Source organism: Grus americana, chromosome 39, assembly GCF_028858705.1.
Source record: "Grus americana isolate bGruAme1 chromosome 39, bGruAme1.mat, whole genome shotgun sequence".
Taxonomy (NCBI): domain Eukaryota; kingdom Metazoa; phylum Chordata; class Aves; order Gruiformes; family Gruidae; genus Grus; species Grus americana.
The window spans coordinates 457,746-474,334 of NC_072890.1; the positions used below are offsets into that span (position 1 = coordinate 457,746).

Sequence of the window (16,589 nt, forward strand, 5' to 3'; positions counted from 1 at the left end):
GTGAGGGGGGGGGGGGGGGGGGGGCACCCATGGGTGCGGGTGACACCCCCACAGTGAGGGGGGGGGGGGGGGGGGGGGCACCCATGGGTGCGGGGCCGCCTCAGCCCTGGGGGTTGCCCGGGGGGGCCGGGGGGGTCCCGTCGCCCTCCAGCAGCTCCTTGTAGCGGCGCTTGAAGAAGCCCACCTGGGGGGGGAGGGGAGGGGGTCAGCGGGGGGGGGAGGGGGGGAGGGGGGAGGGGAGGCCCCGCCCCCTCACCTTGTAGAGCAGCAGCGCGGCCAGGCCCAGCAGGAGCAGCCCCCCCGCCGTGCCCCCCAGGATGTGGGGCAGGGGGTTGGGGGGCTCCAGGCGCTCCAGCTCCGTCTGCACCTGCGGGGGGGGGGGGGAAAGGGGGGGGATGGCATGGGGGGGGAGGGGCGGGACCCACACACCGCCCCACGGCCACGCGCTGCCCCCCACTGCCCCACAACCACCCACTGCCCCCCACTGCCCCCCACTGCCCCACACCACCCCACAACCACCCACTGCCCCCCACCCAGGTGCCCGGGACACCCCCCCCCCCCCACTGCCCCACAACCACCCACTCGTGGGGCTGGGCCCCCCCCCCCTGCCCCCCAGCCACCCCCCGTGGGTCGCACCTGGAGCTGGGGGTCCCCCCCGCTGTTCCAGAACCGCCCCACATCGAAGCTGACCCGGGCCGAGCTCTGCACGAGCACCTTGGGCTGCTGGGTCTGCGGGGGGGCAGCCGTGGGGCAGCCGTGGGGCAGCCGTGGGGCAGGCGTGGGGCGCCCCAGGGTGCCCCCCCCATCCCCACCCCCAGCCCCATCCCCGCTTTGCCCCTCGGACCGGGGTGCCCCCCCCAGCCCCAGCCCCACAGCTGCCCCACGGCTGCCCCACGGCCGCCCCACGGCCGCCCCCTTACCTGGGCCATCCAGGCCAGGGCCAGGCTCCCCCCGAGGCTGAACCCCAGCGCCCGGGGGGGCTCCAGCTCCGGGACCCGGCACTGCAGCTCCGTGCAGGCGGCCACGGTGCAGTCCTGGGGGGCACAGGGGGTGAGGGGGGCACCCTGCCCCACAGCGCCATGGGGTGACGGGGGGGCCCTGCCCCCTACACCCCCTGCCCCCCAGATCCCAGCCCCACAGCCTCATGGGGTGACAGGGGGGTACCCCGTGCCCCACAGCCCCCTGCCCCCCACACCCCCTGCCCCCCACATCCCAGCCCCACACCCCAGTCCCACAACCCCCTGCCCCACAGCCCCTGCCCCCCAGATCCCAGCCCCACAGAGCCATGGGGTGATGAGGTCCCCGCTGCCCCCCACCCCCCCAGCCCCCCCACATCCCAGCCCCACACCCCAGCCCCCCACACCCCCAGCCCCACACATCCCAGCCCCACACCCCGCCCCACACCGCAGGTGCCACTCACCAGCAGGGGGCGCTCCTGCAGCCCCCGCGCGCCGTGGGGCCCCTCCGGGTGTTCGGTCACGGCCCGGCACGAGCCCGAGTCCTGCGGGGGGGGGGGATGCTGGGGGGGTCCTGGATTTGGGGTGGGGGGGGGTTGCCGGGACCCCCGTTTTTAGGGGGGGGGGGGGGATGCCAGGACCCCTCATTTTGGGGGGGGGGGGATGCTGGGGGGTCCCGGTTTTGGGGGGGGGGGGATGCCGGGACCCCCGTTTTTAGGGAAGGGGGGGATGCCAGGACCCCTCATTTTGGGGGGGGGGGGGGATGCTGGGGGGTCCCGGTTTTGGGGAGAGGGGGGATGCCGGGACCCCCGTTTTTAGGGGGGGGTGGCGGGGTCCCCGCTCTGGGGGGGCCGTTACCTGCTCGGGGGTGACCCCCAGGTGGTCCCAGAGCCGGGCCCCCCCCAGGCCCGTGGGCACCAGGAAGGTGACGGTGACGGGGACCCCGCGCTGGCCCAGCACCTTCACCTGCGGGGGGGTGGGGGGGGGGCGGTGGGGACGGGACCCCCGGCGGGACGGGGCACCCCGGGGTGCGGGGCCGCCCCCTCCCCCCTGCCCCCCCCTCACCTGGTAGCGGTGGGTGACGGGGGCGCTGGGGGGGGCCCCCGCGCGCGTCGAGACGTTGACGTACTTGGTGGAGTTGGGGGCGCTGGGGGGGGACACGGGGGTGGGGGCACCTTGGGGTGGGGACACCTTGGGGTGGGGGCACCTTGGGGTGGGGGCACCTCGGGGTGGGGGCACCTCGGGGTGGGGGCACCTCGGGGACCAGGGATGGTTGGGGGGGGCACGGTGGGGAGCAGGGACACGGGGAGTGGGGGCACCTTGGGGGTTGGGGACACCTCGGGGACCACAGATGTGGGGCTGGGGGCACGTTGAGGACCATGGACACGGGGTTGGTGTCACCTTGGGGGTTGGGGACCACGGACATGGGGCTGGGGACACGTTGGGGACCAGGGATGGTTGGGGGGGGGGCACGGTGGGGAGCAGGGACACGGGAGTGGGGGCACCTTGGGGGTTGGTGGCACCTTGGGGACCAGGGGCATGGGGTGGTGGCACCTTGGGGACCACAGATGTGGGGCTGGGGACATGTTGGGGGCTGGTGGCACCTTGGGGACCATGGACACGGGGTTGGTGTCACCTTGGGGGTTGGGGACCATGGACATGGGGCTGGGGACACGTTGGGGACCAGGGATGGTTGGGGGGGGGGCACGGTGGGGAGCAGGGACACGGGGGTGGGGGCATCTTGGGGTCTGGTGGCACCTTGGGGACCATGGGCATGGGGGTGGGGGCACGTAGGGGGCTGGGGACACGTTGGGGACCAGGGGCATGGGGGTGGTGGCACCTTGGGGACCACAGATGTGGGGCTGGGGACATGTTGGGGTCTGGTGGCACCTTGGGGACCATGGACATGGGGTGGGGGCACGTAGGGGGCTGGGGACACCTTGGGGGGTGGTGGCACGTTGGGGTTGGTGGCACCTTGGGGGTTGGTGACACCTTGGGGACCATGGACATGGGGTGGTGGCACGTTGGGGTTGGTGGCACCTTGGGGTCTGGTGGCACCTTGGGGACCATGGGCATGGGGTGGTGGCACCTTGGGGACCACAGATGTGGGGCTGGGGACATGTTGGGGTCTGGTGGCACCTTGGGGACCATGGACATGGGGTGGTGGCACCTTGGGGTTGGTGGCACCTTGGGGGTTGGTGGCACCTTGGGGACCACGGCCACGGGGCAGAGCTCCTCTGGGAGCACGGGGGGGGGGGGGGTGTGGGGGGTGTGGGGGGGTCAGGGTGGGACTGGGGTCATGGCGGGGGCTGGGGGGGGCACAGCGGGGCCAGGGCCGGGGGCGGGTGGCCCGTGGAGGTCCACCCCTACCTGGTGAGGACGAGGAAGACGCCGTACTTCACCGGGATCTCGGCGCGCTCAGCCCGGCCGCCCGGCGCCCCGTTGTCGCTGCGGTGGGGGGGTGGGGGGGTCACACGTGTCGCCCGCCCCCCCCCCCCCCCTCGCCCCCCCACCCCACCCCACGGCCCCCGTCCCTCACCTGGTGGCGTTGGCCACCACCTCCAACGCCTGCCCCAGCTCCGCGCCGTGGGGCACGTCCAGGGTGACGGTGAAGACGACCTGCGGGACGGGACGGGACGGGACGGGACGTCACCCCCCAAACCCCCGCCCTGCCCCACCGCGACGTCCCCCAGCAACGGGGACAACCCCCCCCCCCCCCACCTCTGTGCCGGGGCGGAAGATGGGGTGGTTGACGAGGCAGAGGGTCTTGCGATGCCGTCCCTCCGCCGGCTCCGAGTTGCAGCGCAGGGACGGGGATCTCCTGGAGGACTGAGAAGGTCCCGGGGGGGGAAGGGGGCGTCAGGGGTGGGGACGGGAGTGGGTGAGGCAACTCGGGGGGTCTTGAGGGCATCTGGAGGGGTTTTGGAGGCCATATGGACTTCTGGGGGGGTCTTGAGGGCATCTGGAGGGGTTTTGGAGGCCATATGGACTTGTAGGGGGTCTTGAGGGCATCTGGAGGGGTTTTGGAGGCCATATGGACTTCTGGGGGGGTCTTGAGGGCATCTGGAGGGGTTCAGGAGGCCATATGGACTTCTGGGGGGGTCTTGAGGGCATCTGGAGGGGTTTTGGAGGCCATATGGACTTGTAGGGGGTCTTGAGGGCATCTGGAGGGGTTCAGGAGGCCATATGGACTTGTAGGGGGTCTTGAGGGCATCTGGAGGGGTTCAGGAGGCCATATGGACTTCTGGGGGGGTCTTGAGGGCATCTGGAGGGGTTTTGGAGGCCATATGGACTTCTGGGGGGGTCTTGAGGGCATCTGGAGGGGTTCAGGAGGCCATATGGACTTGTAGGGGGTCTTGAGGGCATCTGGAGGGGTTCAGGAGGCCATATGGACTTGTAGGGGGTCTTGAGGGCATCTGGAGGGGTTCAGGAGGCCATATGGACTTGTAGGGGGTCTTGAGGGCATCTGGAGGGGTTCAGGAGGCCATATGGACTTGTAGGGGGTCTTGAGGGCATCTGGAGGGGTTCAGGAGGCCATATGGACTTGTAGGGGGTCTTGAGGGCATCTGGAGGGGTTCAGGAGGCCACGTGGGCTTCTGGAGGTCTTGAGGGAGACCTGGAGGGGATTTGGTTGGACAAATGGATTTCTGGGAGGTCTTGAGGACATCTGGAGGGGGTTTTGGAGGCTGGGTAGAGTTCTGGGGGTGTGGAGGACATCTGGAGAGGGTTCAGGAGGCCAGCTGGACTCCTGGGGAACGTTGAGGGCATCTGGAGGGGAGCTGGGCACGCAGAGGAGCTCGTAGCCATCCCCGAGGGCATCTGGAGGGGCTTGAGGAGGCCCAACGCACTTCTGGAGGGTCTTGGGGCCTTCTGGGGGCTCTTCCAGGCTCTGAGGGGGTGGTGGGGGGTGGTGGGGGGTACCTGGAGCACCACGGCCTTGCGGTAGGAGAGGGCTTCGGCGTGCTGCAGCTGGACGGTGGTCCCGTACGAGTCCTCCCCGCGGTTGCGGAGGGTGACGGTGATGTCCACCACGTCGGTCACCCCCACCACGACGGTTTCCAGCCTGGGGGCGGGGTTGGGGGAGGGGGGGGAGGACACGCGGGTGGTGTCGGCGGCAGGCGGGGGAGGACCGCGGCGCCCCTGGGTGTCCCCCCCCCCACCGAGGCGGGGAACGGGGGGGACCTACCCCGAGAAGTTGAAGGAGACGTGGAGGTCGTCGACGCAGACGTTGTCGGTGCCGCAGTCCTTCTCGAAGGGCAGCTGAGGAGACGCCTCGTCCGTCCGTCCGTCCGTCCGCCCGCCCCCCCGGGTCTCCTCGGCCCTTCCGACCCTCCCCAGGCGTAGATGTCCTCCCGCGTGTCCTCCCTCCCTTCTGCCCACGCGTCTGCCCTTCCTCCCTGCCCCCGGCTCAGCTGGGTGCCCCCCGTGCTCCCGCCCGTGCGTCCTTGTGTCCGTCCGTGCGTCCTTGTGTCCGTCCATCCCTCCATCCATCATTCCCACCTCCCTTCCGTCTGTGGATCCATCTGTCCTTCCTTCCTCTTGTCCTTCTGTCCATCCCACCTCTCCTTCCATCTCTCTGTCCTTCCAGCCACCCATCCCTCCATCCATCCCCAACATCTCCACCCATCCATCCACCCATCCATCTGTCCCCAACCACCCATCCTTCCACCCCGAACATCTCCATCCATCCATCCATCAGTCCATACATCCATCCCCAACATCTCCATCAATGTCTCCATCCATCCATCTACCCTTCATCCACCCATCCATCCTTCCTTCCATCCATCCCCATCTCCATCAATGTCTCCATCCACCCATCTACCCTTCATCCACCCACCCATCCATCCATCCATCCATCCAACCTTCCATCCTTCCTTCCATCCATCCCCATCTCCATCCATCCATCCCTCCACCCATCCATCCCTACATCTCCATCCATCCATCCATCTGCCCATACATCCAACCCCAACATCTCCATCAATGTCTCCATCCACCCATCTACCCTTCATCCATCCATCCACCCATCTACCCTTCATCCATCCATCCATCCTTCCTTCCATCCATCCCCAACATCTCCATCAATGTCTCCATCCACCCATCTACCCTTCATCCACCCACCCACCCATCCATCCATCCAACCTTCCATCCCTCCACCCATCCCACCTGAACATCTCCATCCATCCATCCATCAGTCCATACATCCAACCCCAACATCTCCATCAATGTCTCCATCCACCCATCTACCCTTCATCCACCCACCCATCCATCCATCCATCCAACCTTCCATCCCTCCACCCATCCCACCTGAACATCTCCATCCATCCATCCATCCATCAGTCCATACATCCAACCCCAACATCTCCATCAATGTCTCCATCCACCCATCTACCCTTCATCCACCCACCCATCCATCCATCCATCCAACCTTCCATCCCTCCACCCATCCCACCTGAACATCTCCATCCATCCATCCATCCATCAGTCCATACATCCAACCCCAACATCTCCATCAATGTCTCCATCCACCCATCTACTCTTCATCCACCCATCCATCAATCTACCCTTCGTCCATCCATCCATCCTTCCATCCATCCCCATCTCCATCCATGTCTCCATCCATCCATCCATCTACCCACCCATCCACCCACCCACCCACCCCCAACACCTCCATCCATCCGTCCGTCTGTCCGTCCACCCCCAACATCTCCACCCACCCACCCCGTGGTGCCCCCCAGCCCCTACCGTGCCCGTGGCCACCGTCTGCGAGTCCTCGCTCAGGGCCGGCCGCAGGCCCCCGGCCACCTCGATGGGGTCCCCGGTGGCGTCGTAGGCGAGGCGCAGCGCCAGGGGGGTCAGCGTGTCGCGGGGGCACCCCTGCCCGGCACAGAGACCCCGCCGTGTCCCCCGGGCCGGCGCCGTGGGGCGGGCGACCCCCGGACCCCCGCGCCGGGGCCCTTCCCCACACCCACCGTGAAGGCGATGGCCAAGGTCTCGCACCGCTCTCCCACGCCCAGGCGGAGGGTCCCGTTGCGGACGGCGGCGCCGCCGGAGAAGACGGCGCGGACCATCGCCCGGCCGGGGTCCAGGGCCGCCTGGTACCGCAGGGTGACGGAGAGTTGGGCGCCTGCGGGGACGGGGACGGGAAGGTGGGCGGCCGGGATCTCCGGGGACGGTGGGGAAGGGGGAGGTGGAGAAGCCGGGTGGGTTCTGGAGGGTCCTGGGGACGTCAGGAGCGGGTTTGGGAGGCCGCGTGGTCTCCTGGGTGACCTGGGGACATCTTGGGTGGCCGGCTTGATTTCTCAGGGGTGCTGGGGAGGTCGGGATGTGGTTTGGGGAGCTTGAGGGCATCTGGAGGGGCTTTGGGAGGCCAGGTGGAGATCTGGGGGGCCTTGAGGGCATCTGGAGGGGCTTTGGGAGGCCAGGTGGGCTTCTGGGGGGCCTTGAGGGCATCTGGAGGGGCTTTGGGAGGCCAGGTGGTGATCTGGGGGCCCTTGAGGACATCTGGAGGGGCTTTGGGAGGCCAGATGGGCTTCTGGGGGGCCTTGAGGGCATCTGGAGGGGCTTTGGGAGGCCAGGTGGAGATCTGGGGGGCCTTGAGGACATCTGGAGGGGCTTTGGGAGGCCAGGTGGAGATCTGGGGGGCCTTGAGGACATCTGGAGGGGCTTGGGGGGTCCGTGTACACTTCTGGGGGGTCTTGGGGACACTTGGAGCTGCTCTGGGGGTCCAGCTGGACTTCTGGGAGGTCTCACCAAAGTTGTCAGGTGTTTTCTTGGTGGTGAGGAAGCAAATCTTTGCCTTGGCCACTTCCCCCTTGGGCGCTTCCTCCTCCTGGCAGTCAAAGGCGGCCGCGGGGATCTCCTGGGGCTGGAAAGCCACCGTCACCCGGACCTTGAGCAGCGGCTGGGACCTGGCGGTGACAACCAGAGCGGGTCGGTGGTGGCCGCCGCATTCCTCCGGGCCGCAGAAGGTCCCAGGTAGGTCGCCCGGGCCCACCTGAGCAGCAGGACCTGTCCCTGGGCGCCCACGGCCACGTCCGGCAGCCTGTCCCCCGTCAGGTCCTGGCCACCGCTGATGGCCTGGCCAAAATAGCGTGGCCCGCTGGAGAACTGGGCGCCTGAGATGCGCTGAGGGAGACGGAGGCGCCCGAGCGGGTGAGACGTCTCTGGCGCCCGAGATGTCCCAGCACCCGGGACGCCTCGGGCACCTGGAGCATCTCCAGCACGCGAGGTGTCTTTGTCACCCAAGACGTCTCCGGCACCCAAGACATCTCCAGTACCCAGGACCTCTCCACTACCCGAGATGCCTCCACCACCAAAGGTGTCTCCACCACTCAGGACATCTCCACCACCCAAGACCTCTCCACCACCCAGGAACTCTCCACCACCCAAGACCTCTCCACCACCCAAGATGTCCCCACCACCCAGGAACTCTCCACCACCCAAGACCTCTCCACCACCAAGATGTCTCCACCACCCAAGACCTCTCCACCACCCAAGATGTCCCCACCACCCAGGAACTCTCCACCACCCAAGACCTCTCCACCACCAAGATGTCTCCACCACCCAAGACCTCTCCACCACCCAAGACATCTCCACCTCCCAGGACCTCTCCACCACCCAAGACATCTCCACCTCCCAGGACCTCTCCACCACCCAAGATGTCTCCACCACCCAAGATGTCTCCACCACCCAAGACACCTCCACTGCCCAAGGCATCCCCACCACCCGGGACCTGCCCACCCCCCCCCAAGCCCCCATGACCGGGGCCACCCCCAGGACCAGGTCTGGGCACGTGGTGGGTCCCACCTGGCTGTACTGGGAGGCGACGCCGCCCCGCGTCCCGCGGAAGACGTAGACGGCCCCCCGCTCTTCGTCCTCCAGCGGGGCCCCCACGGCCACGTCGGCCCACCGGTCCCCGTCGACGTCCCCCAGGCGAGCCAGGCTGGCCCCAAAGCGCCCCAGGGGGTGGCCGGGTTGTCCCCGCAGCATCTCCTGGCACCGCAGCCGCTCGCCCTGGGGGGACACACGAGGTGCCGGGTGCCCCCGTCCGCCCGGCGTGGGGTGGGGTGGGGTGGGACGGGACGGGGGTCCCCACCTTGGTGCCGAGGGCGCAGACGGCCACGCGGCCCCCGCTGCCGGCGCCGTAGAACATGGGGGCCCCCACCAGCAGCACCTCGGCCGCGCCGTCCCCGTCGGCGTCCAGGGCGCAGAGGGACGCCCCGAAGTAGGAGCCCACCTGCGGGGGGGGTGGGGGGGGTCGTGTCCGTGCGCGGTGTCCGTGTGTCCCAACCCCCCACCCGCCCGGCCCCGCCGTTACCTGCGGCCCCGGGGCGTCGGCCAGGAGGTCCCAGGTGCGGCGGGGGCCGCAGAGGAGGAAGAGGAGGAGGCGGCCGACGTGGCGGTAGCGGGGGGCCCCCAGCGCCAGCGCCCGGCTGCCCCCCAGGGACAGGGGCTCGGCTGCGTAGCCTGGGCACAGCGGGGGTCAGCGGGACCCGCGGGGGGGGAAGGAGGCCCCAGGACCCCCCCCGGGGGCACCCCCGGCCCCAGGAACCTTGTGGGGATGATGATGTCCCCAAGATCCTCATAAGGTCACCAACATCTCCAGGACCTCATGGGGACACCAGGATCTCCAGGAACCTTATGAGGTCACCAACATCCCCCAGACCCCCCCGGGGCACCCACATCCCCAGCAACCTTGTGGGGATGATGATGTCCCCAGGGCACTCATGGGGGCACCAACGTCCCCTGGATCCTCATGAGGACACCAGCATCTCCAGGACCTCATGGGGGCACCAGCGTCCCCAGGAACCTCATGAGGACACCAGCATCTCCAGGACCTCATGGGGGCACCCATGTCCCCAGGAACCGTGTGGGGGTGCTGATGTCCCCAAGATCTTCATGAGGGCACCATCATCTCCAGGATCCTCACGGGGGCACCAACGTCCCCAGGAACCTCACGAGGGCACCAACGTCCCCAAGATCCTCACGAGGGCACCAGCATCTCCAGGAACCTCATGGGGGCACCAACGTCCCCAGGAACCGTGGGGGTGCCGATGTCCCCAAGATCCTCACGAGGGCACCAGCATCTCCAGGAACCTCATGGGGGCACCAACGTCCCCAGGACCCCACGGGGGCACCCAGCTCCCCGAGTCTCTTGCGGAGATGCCGACGTCCTCTGGACCTCCCGGGGACACCCGCATCCCCCAGAACCTGGTGGGACCCCCAACGTCCCCCGCCCCACCGAGGAGACCCCGGCGAGGACCCCGACGCCCCGCGCGACCCCCGAGGACCTCACCCAAGTAGGCGTCGTTCATGTCCCCGGCGGCGCGGGACGCGTTGACGAAGGCGGTCTCCCCGCCGGCGCCGTAGACGAAGACCCCTCCGGACCAGTCGTAGGCGCCCACCGCTCCCAGGACGGGCCCCTCCTGCACCAGCGGAGACGGGGAGGGGGACGGCGGTGGGGGTGGGACACCCCCCCGGGCGCGGGGACGGGCCGGGGTGGCCGGGGGACGCTTACGGGGGTGAGCAGGGCGCTGAAGCCCTCCTGGGCCATCTCCAGCTGGAAGGAGCTGCTGTGGGCGGAGTGGGTGCCTGCGGGGACGGGGGGTGAGCGGGGGGCACCGGCCGACCCCCACCCCCACCCCCGGCCGAGACCCAACCCCCCCTTGGTACCCTCGATGGCGAAGATCTTCTCCTGCAGCTGGTCCTGGATGCCCTGCAGGGCGTCGAAGTTGTCCACCCGGAAGACGTGGTCCTGGGTGGGTTCGGAGGCGATGGTGTGGAGCTCCTGCACGGCGTCCGCGTCCATGAAGGCGCTGCCCACCTGCGGGGGGGGAGGGGCGGGAGGTGTGGGGAGGGGGGGAAGGGTGGGGGGGTGGGATGGAAGGGTGGGTGGAGATGTTGGACGGATGGATGGAGATGTTGGGGATGGGTGGATGGAGATGTTGGGGATGGAGGGATGGGTGGAGATGTTGGGGATGGAAGGATGGAAGGATGGATGGATGGAGATGTTGGGGATGGGTGGAGATGTTGGGGATGGGTGGATGGATGGAGATGTTGGGGATGGATGGATGGAAGGATGGGTGGATGGAGATGTTGGGATGGGTGGATGGAGATGTTGGGGATGGATGGATGGAGATGTTGGGGATGGATTGATGGATGGAGATGTTGGGGATGGAAGGATGGAAGGAGGGATGAATGGAGATGTTGGGGATGGAGGGATGGGTGATGTTGGTTGGATGGATGGAGATGTTGGGGATGGATGGATGGAGGGATGGGTGGATGGAGGTGTTGGGCATGGCTGGATGAAGTTTGGAGATGTTTGGTGATGAACAGAGGTGCTTGGAGATGGAAAGATGGCCAGATGTGTTTGGAGATGGATGGATGGATGGAGATGTGTGGAGATGGATGGAAGGATGGATGGAGATGTTGGGGATGGAGGGAAGGATGGAGATGTTGGGGATGGAGGGAAGGATGGAGATGTTGGGGATGGAAGGATGGGTGGAGATGTTGGGGATGGAGGGATGGAGGGATGGGTGGATGGAGATGTTGGGGATGGAGATGTTGGGGATGGAGGGAAGGATGGAGATGGTTGGACAGCACACACTCACCCCAATGGCATAGCGGATGATCCCCGCGTGCGCCGCTTCGGGGATGACCTGTCCATATTCCAGCGTGTCCCCAAACTTCTGCCCGTCCGTCACCACGATGAGGACCCTGTGGGCACCTGCCCGGGCTACGTTCCTCTGGGTGAACAGTTGTCTCCTGCGGATGGAAGGGACGGTCGTCTTGGGATGACGGGGTGGCCCCGAGGTGGGGCAGAGGGGACAGGACGGGTCTGGGGTGGGACCTACACCACGGTCCGGATAGCGCTGGCCGTGTGGGTGGTCCCTTTGCTCTGCGCGACGGCTAGGACCTCCTTCACCCGCTCCACCGGGGACAACCGGGCGAAGGCGGCGAAGTCAAAATGGAGAGTGGAAATGCTGGAGAACTGCATGAGGGCAAACTGGCCGGGTTGGGGGGGGCGGGGGAAGGAGAGGACATGTGATGGGACAGGATCAGGCCACCCATGGGTGCCCAGGACCCCAGGGTGGGGGTGGTGGCACCTACACGGGTGTCAGTGTTCTCAAACCGGCTCATGATCCGGGTGATGAAGGTCTTCATCTTGTCAAAGTCTTCGGGCAAGATGCTGCTCGACCCGTCCATGAGGAAGACGATGTCAGAGGCCTCCATGGAGCAACCTGGTGGGGGAGGAGAAACGGGGGGGGGTGGTGGTGGCGGCGGTGGTGGTGGTGGGGGACACACGCGGGTGGGGTGGGGACACACACGTGGAAATTTGAACACCTCGACCCCGTGGAGCCCATCGGTCCCAGCGTCAGGTCTTCACCAACCCGTGGGACCCCTCCACCCTTGCGTCCGGTCTCCTCCACCCCATATCAACCCCATGGAAGCCCACCTCCCCGTAGAGCCCCTCACCCCAGCGTCGGGGGCCCCCCCCCCCACCCCGGTACCTGGCAGGGCTGCAGGCAGCGCTTTGCCCGCGGGCAGGAGGAAGCAGAGTCCCCGCAGCTCCGTGTTCACCCCACAAGTCCTACGCACCGTGGGGCCGCACGCCTGTGGCCCGAGATGGGGTGGTGCCACGTTCCCCCAGCCCCAGATAGACGGACCCCAATGTTCTCCAACAGGTCCTGGTAGACCCCAGCGGAACCCCAGCAGAACCCAGCAGACCCCAGTAGAACCCAGTAGACCCCAGCAGACCCCAGCAGAACCCAGTAGAACCCAGCAGAACCCCAGCAGACCCCAGTAGACCCCAGTAGAACCCAGTAGAACCCCAGCAGACCCCAGCAGACCCCAGCAGACCCCAGTAGAACCCAGTAGAACCCCAGTAGAGCCCAGCAGAACCCAACAGAACCCCAGCAGACCCCAGCAGAACCCCAGCAGACCCCAGAAGACCCCAGCAGACCCCAGTAGAACCCAACAGAACCCCAGCAGACCCCAGCAGACCCCAGCAGACCCCAGTAGAACCCAGTAGACCCCAACAGAACCCCAGCAGACCCCAGCAGACCCCAGCAGAACCCAACAGAACCCCAGCAGACCCCAGCAGACCCCAGTAGAACCCAGTAGAACCCAGCAGAACCCCAGCAGAACCCAACAGAACCCCAGCAGACCCCAGCAGACCCCAGCAGACCCCAGTAGAACCCCAGTAGAACTCCAGTAGACCCCAACAGAACCCCAGCAGACCCCAGTAGACCCCAGCAGACCCCAACAGAACCCCAGTAGCCCCCAGCAGACCCCAGCCAACCCCAGTAGATCCCAACAGACCCTAGTAGACCCCAAGAGCTCCCAGCAGACCCCAACAGACTCCAGTAGAACCTCAGTAGTCCCCAGTAGACCCCAGCTGACCCCCCAGTAGCCCCCAAGAGACCCCAAGAAACTCCAGCAGGCCCCAAAAGACCCCAGTAGACTCAAGTAGACCCCAAGAGAGCCCAGAAGACCCCAAGAGACCACCAGGAGCCCCCAGCAGACCCCAGTAGATCCCCATGGACCCTAGTAGACATCAAGAGAGCCCAGGAGACTCCGAGAGACCCCCAGTAGACCCCAAAAGACCTCAGTAGACCCCAGTAGAACCCAGTAGACCTCAAGAGAGCCTGGGAGACCCTGAGAGACCCCCAGTAGACCCTAAAAGTCCTCCATAGACCCCAGTAGACCTCAAGAGAGCCCAGGAGACCCCGAGAGAGCCCAGGAGACCCCAAGAGACCCCCAGTAGACCCCCAAAGACCTCAAGAGAGCCCAGGAGACCCCCAAGAGACCCCCAGTAGACCCTAAAAGTCCTCCATAGACCCCAGGAGACCCTAGGAGACCCCGAGAGACCTCCAATAGACCTCCATAGATCCCAGCAGACCCCAGGAGACCCTGAGAGAGCCCAGGAGACCCCAAGAGACCCCCAGTAGACCCCCAAAGACCTCAAGAGAGCCCAGGAGACCCCCAAGAGACCCCCAGTAGACCCCCAAAGACCTCAAGAGAGCCCAAGAGACCCCCAGTAGACCCCCAAAGACCTCAAGAGAGCCCAGGAGACCCCCAGGAGACCCCAAAAGACCTCAAGAGAGCCCAGGAGACCCCCCAGGAGACCCCAAAAGACCTCAAGAGAGCCCAGGAGACCCCCAGGAGACCCCCAAAGACCTCAAGAGAGCCCAGGAGACCCCCAGGAGACCCCAAAAGACCTCAAGAGAGCCCAGGAGACCCCCAGGAGACCCCAAAAGACCTCCATAAACCCCAGTAGACCTCAACAGACCCCCAGGAAACCCCCACCGAGCTTCCCCCCCCCACCCCACCCCACCCCACCCCACCCCTCGCCCAACCCCTGTCACCACGGGGCGGGGGGGGGGGGAGACGCGACCCCCACCACGAACTGGGATCCGTGGGACGCCAGGGACAATCCCAGAGACGTGGAGGTCACCTCCGGGGGTACTTTGGGTGGGCGGCGTGGAGAGAAGAGAAGAAGAGGGGGCACCACGGAGAACCCAAATATTTGGGCTGCCCCATCTTCACCCCCACACCCTTCCTTGGTGGGGGTGGTGGTGGGGGGGGGGTGTCTGAGGGGTGGGGGGTGGGACACCCACATGGGGGGCCACCACCCCAACACCCCACCGGTGACACCCCAGCACCCTACCGGTGACGGGGACGTTTCGGCAGCTCCCGGTTTCGACTCGGCACCGATAGACGCGTCCCGTCTCACCGGCACCTCCCGGCTCCAGGGGGGCCCCCACCAGCACCCTGGGGTGTGGGGGGGTAGGGTGTGGGTGTGGGGTGTCCCACGCGGGAGGAGAAGGGTGGGCACCCAAGGGTGACGGCACCTTACCCGCCGTTGACCTGCGCCACGCTGTGCCCGAAGGAGCCCCCACCCGCGCCCTGAAAAACCCTCGGCGTCGTCTGGTCCAGGTTGGAAACGAGGGGGGGGGGCAACCCTGGGGGGGGGGGGGATGGGTGGGTTGGAGGACCCAGGTGCCCCTCCCCCACCCCCCCCCCAAAAAATTCCTCCACCCCCCCCCGCAGGCGACCCCCACCTGCGCAGAGCAGCGCGAGCAGCACCCATGGGTGCATGGCGGCCGCCCCGGGGTGCTGGGATGGAGAAGTGAGAGAAGGTGGGGGCGGGGGGGGGGGGGGGGGGGGGATGGGGGGAAGATTTTGGGGGAGGGGCACCTGAAACGGGAATTGTTCGAAATGGGGGTGACCCCCACCCCACCCCACCCCCCCCAGCACCCATGGGTGGCAGGAAGCGGTCGGGGTTATTTATAGCCGGGGGCGGCCGGCGCTGAACCCACACGTGTGGGTCCCGGATAAGGGGGGGGGGGGGGTTGGAATCCGCCGCCGTGGGGCAGGGATGTGGGGTGAGGGGGGATTTTTTGGGGGGGGGGGGGGTGTCCTGTAGGGGGGTTGACCCCAAATTGGGGGGGGGGGGAGCGAGCGGAAATTGGGTGAAAGGGACCCAAAAAAAGGAGGGGGGGGGGTGGGAAATGGGCCGAAACGCAGCGAAATTGATGCAAAAAGAGGGGAAAAAAAAAAAAAAAAAAAAAGAGGATGACGACGCCGAACCCCGCGATAGCAAAGGGGGTGGAATGGGCAGAAACGGCGCAAAATTGACCCAAAAATTGTGGGTGGGGGTGGGTGGAGTCGAAGGCCCAAAATGGGTGAAATTGGCCCCAAAGCGGGCGAGCTGGACGCACGGTTTGGTGACGGACGCGCGTGGGGCTGGGGCGGGGGGGGAAGGTGATATTTGGTGAAATTTTCCTAAATCTGGGCGAAATTAACCCAAAAAAAAGGGAAGAAATTGACCCGAAACTGAGAGAACTGACGCCAAAGTGGGCGGAAACGGACCCGAAAAATGGGTGAAATCGGCCAGAAAAAGGGCAACGTGGAGACAGAACTGGGCGAAATGCCGCCGAAACTGGGTGGAAAACGACCCAAAACCGGGTGAAATTGGCCCAAAACTGGGAGTGAGAGTGACCCGGGAGGGGGGGTGGTGGTGTAAAACCGAGCTGGAAAGGGGGGGGAATGGACCCAAAAACGGGGGGCGCGGGGGGGATCCCCGGGAAAGGTGGGTTCGCCCCACACGGCGCGGTTGTGCTGCGGGTGTTTATTGTCCGTGTTCAGCCGCGTGCGCCCGGTGCTGCGCGTGTGACCCCCAACCTGCCCCATAGATCCCCCTACTGCCCCATAGATCCTCGCCCTACTGCCCCATAGATCCTCCCTACTGCCCCATAGATCCTCACCCTATTGCCCCATAGATCCTCCCTACTGCCCCATAGATCCCCCCTATTTCCCCATAGATCCTCGCCCTACTGCCCCATAGATCCTCACCCTATTGCCCCATAGATCCTCCCTACTGCCCCATAGATCCTCGCCCTACTGCCCCATAGATCCTCACCCTATTGCCCCACAGCCCCCTTCCAGACCCAAATCCTGCCCCATAGCTGCCCCATAACCGGTCCCACAGACCCTCCTGGCCCCTCGAACACTTCCACAGACCCCCCCCCCAACTTCCTCCCCCCAACCTTCTCCAGGCCCCCTGACCCATAACCCCCCCCAGACCCCCAACCTGCCCCCCAGACCCCCAACCTGCCCCACTGATCCCCC

At 66.7% G+C, this 16,589-nt stretch overlaps 1 protein-coding gene across 2 annotated transcripts; it reads right to left on the minus strand.

Annotated features, from left to right (window-relative positions):
* Positions 1-20: 20 nt before the first annotated feature.
* Positions 21-15,063, minus strand: LOC129199042 (integrin alpha-M-like). 2 transcript variants are annotated; one of them, XM_054808756.1, is made up of 30 exons: positions 15,020-15,063; positions 14,815-14,920; positions 14,626-14,729; positions 14,359-14,423; positions 12,467-12,569; positions 12,066-12,196; positions 11,810-11,961; positions 11,567-11,720; positions 10,629-10,779; positions 10,474-10,547; positions 10,252-10,381; positions 9,274-9,422; positions 9,052-9,192; positions 8,763-8,969; positions 7,951-8,081; positions 7,707-7,864; positions 6,926-7,080; positions 6,699-6,830; positions 5,143-5,216; positions 4,878-5,019; positions 3,678-3,785; positions 3,496-3,575; positions 3,327-3,404; positions 2,022-2,103; positions 1,815-1,922; positions 1,421-1,501; positions 921-1,034; positions 637-729; positions 257-367; positions 21-184 (listed from the first exon to the last, which is right to left on the minus strand). In XM_054808756.1, exons 1-30 carry the CDS (start codon positions 15,054-15,056, stop codon positions 101-103), a joined length of 3,435 nt encoding a protein of 1,144 aa, XP_054664731.1. In that variant the 5' UTR covers positions 15,057-15,063; the 3' UTR covers positions 21-100. The 2 variants fall into 2 exon arrangements, with proteins under 2 accessions (XP_054664731.1, XP_054664732.1); XM_054808757.1 differs by having other exon boundaries at positions 28-184; positions 11,810-11,946.
* Positions 15,064-16,589: the final 1,526 nt, after the last annotated feature.